General features: G+C 45.6%; 1 protein-coding gene across 1 annotated transcript; it reads right to left on the reverse strand.

The window, feature by feature from the left end:
- Nucleotides 1–719: 719 nt before the first annotated feature.
- On the reverse strand, nt 720–3747 carry LOC311127080 (G2/mitotic-specific cyclin-B1-like; the record flags this gene model as incomplete). The annotated part of the gene is made up of 9 exons (XM_084158846.1): nt 720–833; nt 919–1029; nt 1212–1361; nt 1556–1792; nt 1876–2034; nt 2252–2443; nt 2631–2750; nt 2854–2985; nt 3670–3747. The coding sequence occupies 9 exons, from the start codon at nt 3745–3747 to the stop codon at nt 720–722; spliced, it is 1293 nt and encodes a 430-aa protein (XP_084014972.1).
- Between the last annotated feature and the right edge of the window lie 9539 nt (nt 3748–13286).

Below are 13286 nucleotides of genomic sequence, written 5' to 3' on the forward strand. Positions count from 1 at the left end.
CTTGTCTGGAACTGCATTGCCAGAGGGAAAGGAACGCTGCCGCTACCTCACTTTCCAACCAAGGTGGATGAATTGAGGAACAGACTGAAGTAGAGGGGCGATTCAGCAACACTTGGAGGACAATAGAATGAATGGCAGTGCATCACCACAAACAGGCAGAGCAATAGAAGCTAGCTAAATCTCTCCTAGGTCTGCTGCCCCATCAGAGGGACCTTGAGATCATGTGGTAAACACTAATTGACTTTGCAATCAGACAGCAGACAAGTCTTATTTCCTTTAGATGGAGACGCATCACAGCAACAGCCCACATTAGCAGAAGCCCAGGCTGCAGCAGTGGCTTTTTATTAAGCAATATTTAATAACTACACACCCCCAAGCAAGGAGCAATGTGAAGCTAGGAGTTTAACCCTGAAAGGCCCCTGGGAGAGGCAGCAGCGCCATGCATTGACGATAGAAAAAAATACAAATCTTCGCTGAAATCTTGCCATACACGTTGAAGGCAGATGGAGCAATTCCTTTTATCCCATCCAATCCCTGTTTCACTTTGATCAGCCCTCGTTTTTAGTTAAACACCCTGATGCAGGAGTCTGCTGTGGATCCCAATGTGGTGCTTACCATTTTCCAATACCATTTTAAAATCAAGACAAGCTATTGAAAACTATAGATTTATCAAAAAAATTGTTTAAAAAGTGCTAAAAACATAGGGTAAATAATTTGTGTCAACAGTGAGAGTTGGATAGTTTGTTAATGTAGGCGTAAGCCCTGGTAGAGGTCAGCTCTGGGAGACAGCTGACCCTGAGTAGTTTGAGGTTTTCTTCTGCTTGATTCACTGGAGAAAAAAAAGGGTTTCAGTTAAACATCACTGTGTGGCCCTACAGTACATCACTGGGCTAAAAGTAATCTAAAGGCTGGGCTCACCAACTGTTTCATGCTGCCATCACTCAAGCGCTCCAGCATCTTGGCAATGCATTGCATCACAGGTAGCAGAGAGAGCTCTGTGTAGCCTGTGTAGTGCTGCAGGGCTGGGGTCTATGAAGCAAACATTAAGTATCAATTCAGTTACAACTTAAACACTTCTGTTGACAAATATCACTCCATAACTGTACCTTTATCAGGAGTCATAACCCCCCCAAAAATCGAATGATTATGGGTTAAGTGTCTACTTTCATACACTTCACATTAGTCTAAAATATGAGTTGCTCATTACTGACCCATTCATAACCAGCAGAATCTTGAAAGATCCTGAATGATAACGCAACAGCTGCAGCAGCGGTGAGGGATGGTGGATAGTGAACTGAGGCATAGTCCAGGAGGGTCAGCTCCAGCAGGTATTTAGCCAGCCCATAACCAACAGGCTGAAGCTGGAAGATAAGTGTACTGGCATGCAATATCATTTGTTGCCATGTGGGTCCGATCCAATGGAACTTTTAAATAGCTGGTCAGCAAGTTCAATTAAGGAATAAAAAAATAAGGTTGTCAGTTATAGCATGAAGCAAGTTGGGTGAGTTCACTTCAGGAGAGCTAAACATAAACTGTATTACATTCAAAAACTCACCTTCCCAACCTTGGCAGCTCTCCTTAGAAAGTGAACTGGGGGTGGTCGTCCCGGTTTATAGTTCAAGGCTTTCAGAATGGTCATTTCCATCAAGCGTATCTCAGCACAGGAGTATGTGAAGTCTGTTGTATGGGCAAAGTCCTCCACCACGGGAGGAGAGATTTCCTCGTACTTGGAAGCGATGAGCATCGCAGTGACACCAACCAATTGCAGAGACTTCTTTGGCACTGGATTGTCCTGAGCAAAAAAGAAAACAATGGAAAAAAATATATATAAATAACTCAAATGTATCCGACCATCAGAGGAAAAACAAGCTATACCTGGAGAAAGCGGTCAATGATCCCAACAGTCATGTAGAGGGTCTCCTGGTGCAGTCTGAACTGACTCTGGACCTGTACCAGCCAGTCAACTAGAATACTCCGCATGCTCCCTGTCACATCACACCCTTCCAGATAACATGGTTTGATAGCCATGGCAACCTGTCAGACATTGAGAAGAGAGGGGTCTGTGGTGAGACTCAGGATCATGACTAATAATGGTTAATGTAGTGAAAAGGGGAAACAGGTGTTGCCGCTTATTGGCAACACCCCCCCCCCAATTTTTTTTTTTTTAATAAATAAAAAAATCACATTAAATGTAATTAGGCTCAGAACAAAACGAGATAGATGACAGTAGAGATTTGTCCAATTTGAAAACCTCCAGGTTCCTTAGATGAGCATAAATGTCTTTCACATAGTCACTGCACAGCGAGGAGTCACCTGCGTCTGCAGAGTCCACATCTGGGATGTTGAGCAGGGCATGTGAGAAGGCCTGTGGCACATTGAGCCCCTCGTTCCGAGTGGCCTCATGGCTCTGAGGCTCCTCGGGGGCAGCTAGAATGGGCTTGGCCTAAAGGAAAACAAGATATGGAGATGTGGATGGAATTCTTTGTGAAACTGAAATACAGACAACTACTGGGCATGAAGAGATGAAAACTCTGATTTGAGCATATTGGATTAACATGAAACATTTACATAGAAGAGTAATGGCTGACTACAGCCAAGCACGGCTTCAACCTTTTCTCCTGAATTCTCACCTGTCTGACCAGGTCACAGTTGCCAGCCCCAGTGTTCTCCTTGTCGTCCTTTGAAATAACAACACGGACTCTTTCAGTAGCACTCTGCTTACGTTGAGCTGGTTTGACGTGAACACCGGTCTGTTTCTCAGGAAAATAAAATGCAGATAATCATTCAAAAGTTGCACCAAAAACTAAACTGTAGTAATGAAAATATATTAATTGACAAAAGATACATATTTACATTTGTTTTAATTCCTTTGGCGTTGTTGTTCAGTTTGTTTGCTGCATTTCCCAAAGGCACCCTGGACCTCAGGCCATATGAGGTGGCAGGTTTTCCTGGTAAGGAAACATTCTCCTCTGACTTGGTCTGGACCTTCAATTCAACATTTAAAAGCACAATCGTGAGTTTGCTTCAACCCAACAGTAGCCCCGTCACTTGATTTGTTATAAAGTATATTTACAAATACTAAAATGTCCATTTATATTTTGAGTTAAGATGTGGAAGACATGAGGCATTCATAATATTATTCAATACCCAATGGGCATAAATTAAGTGAAATGTCTACTGAACAGAAGGAAATATCCTAGCTCTTGAGAACCCAAGGCCATACATAAGGGCTAGAAATATCCCAGATTGTGCCTTCTCCCGAGTGGCGCAGTGGTCTAGCTGTGCCACTAGAGATCCTGGTTAGAATCCAGGTTCTGTCATAGCTGGCCGCGACCGGGAGACCCATGGGGCGGCGCACAATTGGCCCAGCGTCGTCCGGGGTAGGGGAGGGAATGGCCGGCAGGGATGTAGCTCAGTTGGTAGAGCATGGCGTTTGCAACGCCAGGGTTGTGGGTTCGATTCCCACAGGGGGCCAGTATGAAAAAAAATAAAAATATATGCACTCACTAACTAAGTTGCTCTGGTAAATGACTAAAAATGAAATGAAACAGTAGCCAAATAAGAAGAGCCTGTCACATGTAGAATGACAACATTCTTGTACCCCAGTATAACCAATGACAGGTCACTATTAGCCTACCATAAATATCAACGCATCTGTCATAACGTTACCTTTGGAACTGCACATTCTTCCTGATATGAAGGATTGGCCACTTTCACGGGCAATTTGGACCTAAAATTGTAAGGCATTGAGACGACAGGTTTTGCAGTAATAATGGTCTCTTCTGGCCTTGCTTTCAGCCGCCTAAAACAGATCTATAGAATATTTATCGTTCTACAAAACATAAAATACGCTGTACCCGCCCTTCAACAAAATTGATGGAAACCCATACAGTGGGGGAAAAAAGTATTTAGTCAGCCACCAATTGTGCAAGTTCTCCCACTTAAAAAGATGAGAGAGGCCTGTAATTTTCATCATAGGTACACGTCAACTATGACAGACAAAATGAGAAAAAAATCCAGAAAATCACATTGTAGGATTTTTTATGAATTTATTTGCAAATTATGGTGGAAAATAAGTATTTGGTCAATAACAAAAGTTTCTCAATACTTTGTTATATACCCTTTGTTGGCAATGACACAGGTCAAACGTTTTCTGTAAGTCTTCACAAGGTTTTCACACATTGTTGCTATGGGGTTGAGATCTGGAGACTGGCTAGGCCACTCCAGGACCTTGAAATGCTTCTTACGAAGCCACTCCGTAAAAGCCTTGGCCTTGGTTTTCTGCACGTAAATATCAGAAGCCTCCTTCCTAAGTTTGAGTTATTCACTGCGTTAGCACACTCCGCCAACCCTGATGTTCTAGCAGTGTCTGAATCCTGGCTTAGGAAGGCCACCAAAAATTCAACTATAACATTTTCCGTCTAGATAGAACTGCCAAAGGGGGTGGAGTTGCAATCTACTGTAGAGATAGCCTGCAGAGCTCTATCATACTATCCAGGTCTGTGCCCAAACAGTTTGAGCTTCTACTTCTAAAAATCCACCTTTCCAGAAATAAATCTCTCACTGTTGCCGCTTGCTACAGACCCCCCTCAGCCCCCAGCTGTGCCCTGGACCCCATATGTGAATTGATTGCCCCCCATCTATCCTCAGAGTTCGTACTGCTTGGTGACCTAAATTGGGATATGCTTAACACCCCGGCCATCCTACAATCTAAACTAGATGCCCTCAATCTCACACAAATTATCAACGAACCTACCAGGTACAACCCTAAATCTGTAAACATGGGTACCCCCATCGATATCATCCTGACTAACTTACCCTCTAAATACACCTCCGCTGTCTTCAACCAGGATCTCAGCGATCACTGCCTTATTGCCTGCGTCCGTAACGGGTCCGCGGTCAAACGACCACCCCTCATCACTGTCAAACGCTCCCAAAAACACTTCAGCGAGCAGGCCTTCCTAATTGACCTGGCCCAGGTATCCTGGATGGATATAGATCTCATTCCGTCAGTAGAGGATGCCTGGTTGTTCTTTAAAAGTAATTTCCTCTCAATCTTAAATAAACATGCCCCATTCAAAAAATACAGAACTAAGAACAGATATAGCCCCTGGTTCTCCTCAGACTTGACTGCCCTTGACCAGCACAAAAACATCCTGTGGCGTACTGCATTAGCATCAAATAGCCCCCGCGATATGCAACTTTTCAGGGAAGTTAGGAACCAATATACACAAGCAGTTAGGAAAGCAAAGGCTAACTTTTTCAAACAGAAATTTGCATCCTGTAGCACTAACTCCAAAAAGTTTTGGGACACTAAAGTCCATGGAAAATAAGAGCACTTCCTCCCAGCTGCCCACTGCACTGAGGCTAGGAAACACTATCACCACCGATAAATCTACAATAATCGAGAATTTCAACAAGCATTTTGCTACGGCTGGCCATGCTTTCCACCTGGCTACCACTACCCCGGCCACCAGCTCTGCACCCTCCGCTGCAACTTGCCCATGCCCCCCCCGCTTCTCCTTCACACAAATCCAGACAGCTGATGTTCTGAAAGAGCTGCAAAATCTGGACCCCTACAAATCATCTGGGCTAGACAATCTGGACCCTTTCTTTCTAAAACTAGCCGCCGAAATTGTCGCAACCCCTATTACTAGCCTGTTCAACCTCTCTTTCGTAACGTCTGAGATCCCCAGAGATTGGAAAGCTGCCGCGGTCATCCCCCTCTTCAAAGGGGGTGACACTCTAGATCCAAACTGTTACAGACCATTATCCATCCTGCCCTGCCTTTCAAACGTTTTTGAAAGCCAAGTTAACAAACAGATCACCGACCATTTCGAATCCCACCGTACCTTCTCCGCTATGCAATCCGGTTTCCGAGCTGGTGATGGGTGCACTTCAGCCACGCTCAAGGTCCTAAACGATATTATAACCGCGATCGATAATAGACAGTACTGTGCAGCCGTTTTCATTGACCTGGCCAAGGCTTTCGACTCTGTCAATCACCGCTTTCTTATTGGCAGACTAAATAGCCTTGGTTTCTCAAATGACTGCCTCGCCTGGTTCACCAACTACTTCTCTGATAGAGTTCAATGTGTCAAATCGGAGGGCCTGTTGTCTGGACCTATGGCAGTCTCTATGGGGGTGCCACAGGGTTAAATTCTTGGGCTGACTCTTTTCTCTGTGTATATCAATGACGTCGCTCTTGCTGCTGGTGACTCTCAGATCCACCTCTACGCAGACGACACCATTTTGTATACATCTGGCCCTTCATTGGACACTGTGTTAACAAACCTCCAAACGAGCTTCAATGCCATACAACACTCCTTCAGTAGCCTCCAACTGCTCTTAAACACTAGTAAAACTAAATGCATGCTCTTCAACCGAACGCTGCTTGCACCCGCCCACCCGACTAGAATCACTACTCTCGACGGGTCTGACCTAGAGTATGTGGACAACTACAAATACCTTGGTGTCTGGTTAGACTGTAAACTCTCCTTCCAGACTCGCATTAAGAATCTCCAATCCAAAGTGAAATCTAGAATCGGTTTCCTATTTCGCAACAAAGCCTCCTTCACTCATGCTGCCAAACATGCCCTCCTAAAACTGACTATCCTACCGATCCTTGACTTCGGCGATGTCATTTACAAAATAGCCTCCCACACTCTACTCAGCAAATTGGATGTAGTCTATCACAGTGCCATCCGTTTTGTCTTCAAAGCCCCATATACTACCCACCACTGTGACCTGTACGCTCTTGTTGGCTGGTCCTCACTACATATTCGTTGCCAAACCCACTGGCTCCAGGCCATCTATAAATCACTGCTAGGCAAATCCCCGCCTTATCTTAGCTCATTGGTCACCATAGCAACACCCACCTGCAGTCTGCGCTCCAGCAGGTATATCTCACTGGTCATCCCCAAAGCCAACACCTCCTTTGGCCGCCATTCCTTCCAGTTCTCTGCTGCCAATGACTGGAACAAATTGCAAAAATCTCTGAAGCTGGAGACACTCATCTCCCTCACTAACTTTAAGCATCAGTTGTCAGAGCACCTTACCGATCACTGCACCTGTACACAGCCCATCTGAAATTAGCCCGCCCAACTACCTCATCCCTATATTGTTATTTATTTTGCTCATTTGTACCCCAGTATCTCTATTTGCACATCATCTCTTGCACATCTATCATTCCAGTGTCAATACTAATTGTAATTATTTTGCACTATAGCCTATTTATTGCCTTACCTCCATAACTTGCTACATTTGCACACACTGTATATATATTTATTTCTATTGTATTTTTGACTTGTTTTGTTTTACCCCATATGTAACTCTGTGTTGTTGTTTTTATCGCACTGCTTTGCTTTATCTTGGCCAGGTCGCAGTTGTAAATGAGAACTTGTTCTCAACTGGCTTACCTGGTTAAATAAAGGTGAAATAAATAAAAATAAAAAAACTCCTTCGTTGCCGGGGCGGTGTGTTTGGGATCATTGTCATGCTGAAAGACCCAGCCACATTGCATCTTCAATGCCCTTGCTAATGGAAGGAGGTTTTCACTCAAAATCTCACGATACATGGCCCCATTCATTCTTTCCTTTACACGGATCAGTCGTCCTGGTCCCTTTGCAGAAAAACGGCCCCAAAGCATGATGTTTCCACCCCCATGCTTCACAGTAGGTATGGTGTTCTTTAGATGCAACTCAGCATTCTTTGTCCTCCAAACACGACGAGTTGAGTTTTTACCAAAAAGTTCTATTTTGGTTTCATCTGACCATATGACATTCTCCCAATCCTCTTCTGGATCATCCAAATGCACTCTAGCAAACTTCAGACGGGCCTGGACATGTACTGGCTTAAGCAGGGGGACACGTCTGGCACTGCAGGATTTGAGTCCCTGGCGGCGTAGTGTGTGACTGATGGTAGGCTTTGTTACTTTGGTCCCAGCTCTCTGCAGGTCATTCACTAGGTCCCCCCGTGTGGTTCTGGGATTTTTGCTCACCGTTCTTGTGATCATTTTGACCCCACGGGGTGAGATCTTGCGTGGAGCCCCAGATCGAGGGAGATTATCAGTGGTCTTGTATGTCTTCCATTTCCTAATAATTGCTCCCACAGTTTATTTCTTCAAACCAAGCTGCTTACCTATTGCAGATTCAGTCTTCCCAGCCTGGTGCAGGTCTACAATTTTGTTTATGGTGTCCTTTGACAGCTCTTTAGTCTTGGCCATAGTGGAGTTTGGAGTGTGACTGTTTGAGGTTGTGGACAGGTGTCTTTTATACTGATAACAAGTTCAAACAGGTGCCATTAATACGGGTAACGAGAGGAGGACAGAGGAGCCTCTTAAAGAAGAAGTTACAGGTCTGTGAGAGCCAGAAATCTTGCTTGTTGTAGGTGACCAAATACTTATTTTCCACCATAATTTGCAAATAAATTCAGTAAAAATCCTACAATGTGATTTTCTGGAGAAAAAAAATTCTCAATTTGTCTGTCATAGTTGACGTGTACCTATGATGAAAATTACAGGCCTCTCTCATCTTTTTAAGTGGGAGAACTTGCACAATTGGTGGCTGACTAAATACTTTTTTCCCCCACTGTAGGCTAATCAGTGACCTGGACTCAGGGGTAGACATAACGATATATAGTAAATCTGTCTCCATCCATTTAGTATGATATGTTACATTTAATTTGGGATGTATTAAAATTGTGGATGTCCATCCATTTTGTATAATGTTACGTTTTTACAACACGTATGATATTACGAATTCCAATTTGTAGGAGTTAACATTAGCTAGGTGGCTAACGCTAATGTTACCTAGGCTAGGTTAAAGGGTTAAGGTTAGTTAACATGCTAAGTAGTTGTCAAGTAGTCAAAAAGTAGTTTCAAAGTTGCTAATTAGCTAAAATGTTAAAGTTGTCTATGATGAGATTCGAACACGCAACATTTTTTACATTTACATTTTACGTCATTTAGCAGACGCTCTTATCCAGAGCGACTTACAGTTAGTGAATACATATTTTTTTTATACTGGCCCCCCGTGGGAAACGAACCCACAACCCTGGCGTTGCAAACGCCATGCTCTATCAACTGAGCTACATCCCTGCCGGCCATTCCCTCCCCTACCCTGGACGACGCTGGGCCAATTGTGCGCCGCCCATGAGTCTCCCGGTCACGGCCGGCGGCGACAGAGCCTGGATTCGAACCAGGATCTCTAGTGGCACAGTTAGCACTGCGATGCAGTGCCTTAGACCACTGCGCCACTCAGGAGTACGACCTTTGGGTTGCTAGACATTCCTGCCCACCCTCCTTACAATTTTGCTTTAAGTAAGCTTGTCTTATGTAACCATACCAAAGCGTAACATATCACACTCATTTGAGTGTCCCGGATTTACTATGTTACATCTATGACACCAGGCAGCAACCACTAGTAGCAAACCTTGCACTGGCAGTAACCTACTGCAGCCAATTATGTGTATATAAATCATTGAGTGTAGCTTACTTACCTGCGTTATTCGAGAAGCCACAAGGAATGCTAACCCTGCAAAAGAACAGAAAGAAAGCTGCGTTTCAGCTCTAAATTATAACTCCACTGATATTCAATGAAATGTACAGCTGCCATGTAGCGAGTTTATGCAACAGCTGTGTTCAATGACATTGATTGTAAATGGTCAGACTCATGCTGCGTTCGTGTAACCAAGTGGGAAGTGGGAATTTACCACATACGACTGGGAAAGATCCACTTGAACCGCCCTCCAACTGGTAATTACTAGTGGGAAAGTCCTCTATCATCCTGATGCCGCGTTCAAGTGCTAGTCGGAACTAGGAAACTCTCAAATGTTCAATTCGCTAACTGGTTGTAGTTATACACGTGCCGTGTTCAACCAGTTAGCAAGTCGGAGATTTCGGAGTTTTCTCATTTGGACTAGCACATGAACGTGGCATGAGCTCCCACTTCTTCGAAATGCTGACCTCTGACATCACCTTTTAAGGAAAATACCGCGATAATAGCATTTTCGGCAGTTAAATGCAACAACAAAATATTATTTATAAACAACAATCTATATATTTTTTTGTTAACACTCATTTGTTTACAAGCATGATAGCTGTACTTTTAGCTTTCTGGTTTATGCAGCTGGTTGGCCATTAGCCAATTGGCGTTTCTCAACGAGTTCAAAGCACACGCAAGCATTTATGACTTCACAACTGGTAAATTCCCACCTCCCACTTTTTTATGAATGCAGCATAAATCCATCATAAAAAAACAATTGCCTAGTGCTAAACTATTTCAACTGGGCTTAGACAAGCAGCACAATTCTGATCTTTATTCCACTAATTTGTCTTTTGACGTCAGATATTTTTCAGATCTGATTGGTGAAAAGACCAATTAGCCTGTCATCACAGGGCCAGATTACCAAACGGGCATGCAGGGCACCTTCCCATGGCCCCCGACCACAGGCCCCTGACCCATCATAATATAGTGGGCTAGGTTATGACAATTTGATCATTAATGTGATTCACAGTTTCATAGAGTATATTTTAGTATTTCAGAGATATTTTCAGAGACCCCCTATCAATCTCTAAAAACATGTTTTGATTGCCCTATAATTTCTACCACAGTACATAATTCATGAATTACTCATAGGTTCCCTGTAACACTTGAAACGTGTTATGAATGGGTTCGCATTTAGATGGTTTAAAAATGGATCAAAATGAAAATCAACGGTCATGCAGTATTGATTTATTTCAGACAGAGCCATTCTGACACACAGTTTATGCTTTTGTTTTCAGGCTCCTCTGTGAAGCCCCAGTGTTCCCACAGATATGAAGGTAAGTGTCACGATCGTCTAAGGAGGAGGACCAATGCGCAGCGTTGAAGGTGAACATATTATATTTATTTAATGATCACACGATCAAAACAACAAACGAAAAACGTGACGTCTACGGTTTAAACACAAACCAACACGAACAAGAAACCACAAACACAAAGTGAAAGACAGACAGTTAAATGTGGCTCCCAATCAGAGACAACCAGCTGATACTCGTTGCCTCTGATTGGGAGTCACTCAGGCCAACATAGAAATACAAACATAGAATTACACACCCTGGCTCAACATAACAGTGTCCCCAGAGCCAGGGCGTGACAGTACCCCCCCCTAAAGGCGCGGACTCCGACCGCGCCAACTAAATACCACCGGGGAGGGACCGGGTGGGCACTCCGCCTTGGCGGCGGATCCGGCTCCGGGCCTGATCCCCACTCCCTCTCCAACCCCCCAAAGTACCCCTGGTCCGGTCTGGCCCCGCTGGCCGGAGCTGGACTGCACACTGATGGAGCGGATTGCTCTAGCTCCGGCGTAACGCATCTGACCGGTGCCGGACCAGGCACCAGTGGAACAGGCACGGGCCGTGCCGGACCGACGACGCACACCACTGGCTTGGTGTGGGGAACAGGCACGGGCCGTGCTGGACTGACGACGCACACCACTGGCTTGGTGTGGGGAGCAGGAGCGGGCCGGACAGGGCTGACGAAACGCACCACAGACTTGGTGCGGGGAGCAGGAATGGGCCGGACTGGGCTGGCGACGCGCACCACAGACTTGGTGCGGAGAGCAGGAACGGGCCGGACAGGGCTGACGAAACGCACCACAGACTTGGTGCGGGGAGCAGGAATGGGCCGAGCCGGGCTGACGAAACGCACCACAGACTTGGTGCGGGGAGCAGGAATGGGCCGAGCCGGGCTGACGAAGCGCACCACTGACTTGGTGCGGGGAGCAGGAACGGGCCGAGCCGGGCTGACGAGACGCACCACAGACTTGGTGCGGGGAGCAGGAATGGGCCGGACTGGGCTGGCGACGCGCACCACAGACTTGGTGCGGAGAGCAGGAACGGGCCGGACAGGGCTGACGAAACGCACCACAGACTTGGTGCGGGGAGCAGGAACAGACCGGACCGTACTGGGGACACACACCACTGGCCCTACACCGGGATCTGGAACGGGCCGGACCGGACTGGTAACACACCCCAGTACCTCTCGCCGTGCCTCTCCACCTTCCATCCCCTCTTCGACCAGTGGCCCCCGTAACCTGGCGGCCTCCTCTGCCAACCCGCTGGACCGCTCTATCGCGGCCTCCTGCTGCCCCGACGTCGTGAGCCCCCCCCTAAAAATTTTCTGGGGGTCTCTCCTCCCCGTGGGCCAGGCCTATCGTTCTCGCCCAACTCTCGCTCCTCTGTCTCCAACTCCCGCTATTCAGCTCCTCAATGGGCTTGACCCAGTCGAAGCTCTTCCTCAACTGTTCCCAAGTCCACCCTCTCTGCTCCTCACTAGGCTTGACCCAGTCGAGGTGGCCACGGAGATCTGCTAGCGATGGCTCCTGGACACGCTGCTTGGTCCGGTTTTGGTGGTTTCTTCTGTCACTATCGTCTAAGGAGGAGGACCAATGCGCAGCGTTGAAGGTGAACATATTATATTTATTTAATGATCACACGATCAAAACAACAAACGAAAAACGTGACGTCTACGGTTTATACACAAACCAACACGAACAAGAAACCACAAACACAAAGTGAAAGACAGACAGTTAAATATGGCTCCCAATCAGAGACAACCAGCTGATACTCGTTGCCTCTGATTGGGAGTCACTCAGGCCAACATAGAAATACAAACATAGAATTACACACCCTGGCTCAACATAACAGTGTCCCCAGAGCCAGGGCGTGACAGTAAGTGGTTGGAGAAATCAGAGGGAGATTACAATACAGAGCCTGCTTTATGTTGATAGGCTTTATATCTCCTGCTAAGAGAACACACAGGCACACTGAAAATCAGACTGTTTTCCTACCTACAGTACCTTGGGTATTGTTGCTGGCAATTCAGTTTCAAGTCATGCAACAACATACTCTCATTTACCAAACTGAGCTCTTTGAGAAACATAAATAATTCATAAACATTTTTATATCAGGTAAACACTGCAGCTTACAAATCTCACTCCACGCTCCACTGGTCTGACTGCATTCATATAAAACAAGTAATGAGTACTGGGTCAAGTAAGTTACTGGCCACCAATATCTACAACTGCTAAGCCTACCCAGAGGCCACAAGGTCTTGACCAGCCTCAGCAACAGTCTCAGTCAGCTACTTATCATTCTCACTCCAAGATCTGTAACCAGCTTTAATTATATAATACAATAATGTAAGCTGCTTAGCAGATGCTTTTATCCAAAGTTACTTACTCTGCAGTGGGTACTTACATGTGTAGTATGTGTTTGTGGTCCCAGTTGGATTTGAACCCATGAC

The sequence above is a fragment of the Coregonus lavaretus genome (genome assembly GCF_964263955.1).
Source record: "Coregonus lavaretus genome assembly, chromosome: 4".
In the NCBI taxonomy this organism is placed as follows: Eukaryota; Metazoa; Chordata; class Actinopteri; order Salmoniformes; family Salmonidae; genus Coregonus; species Coregonus lavaretus.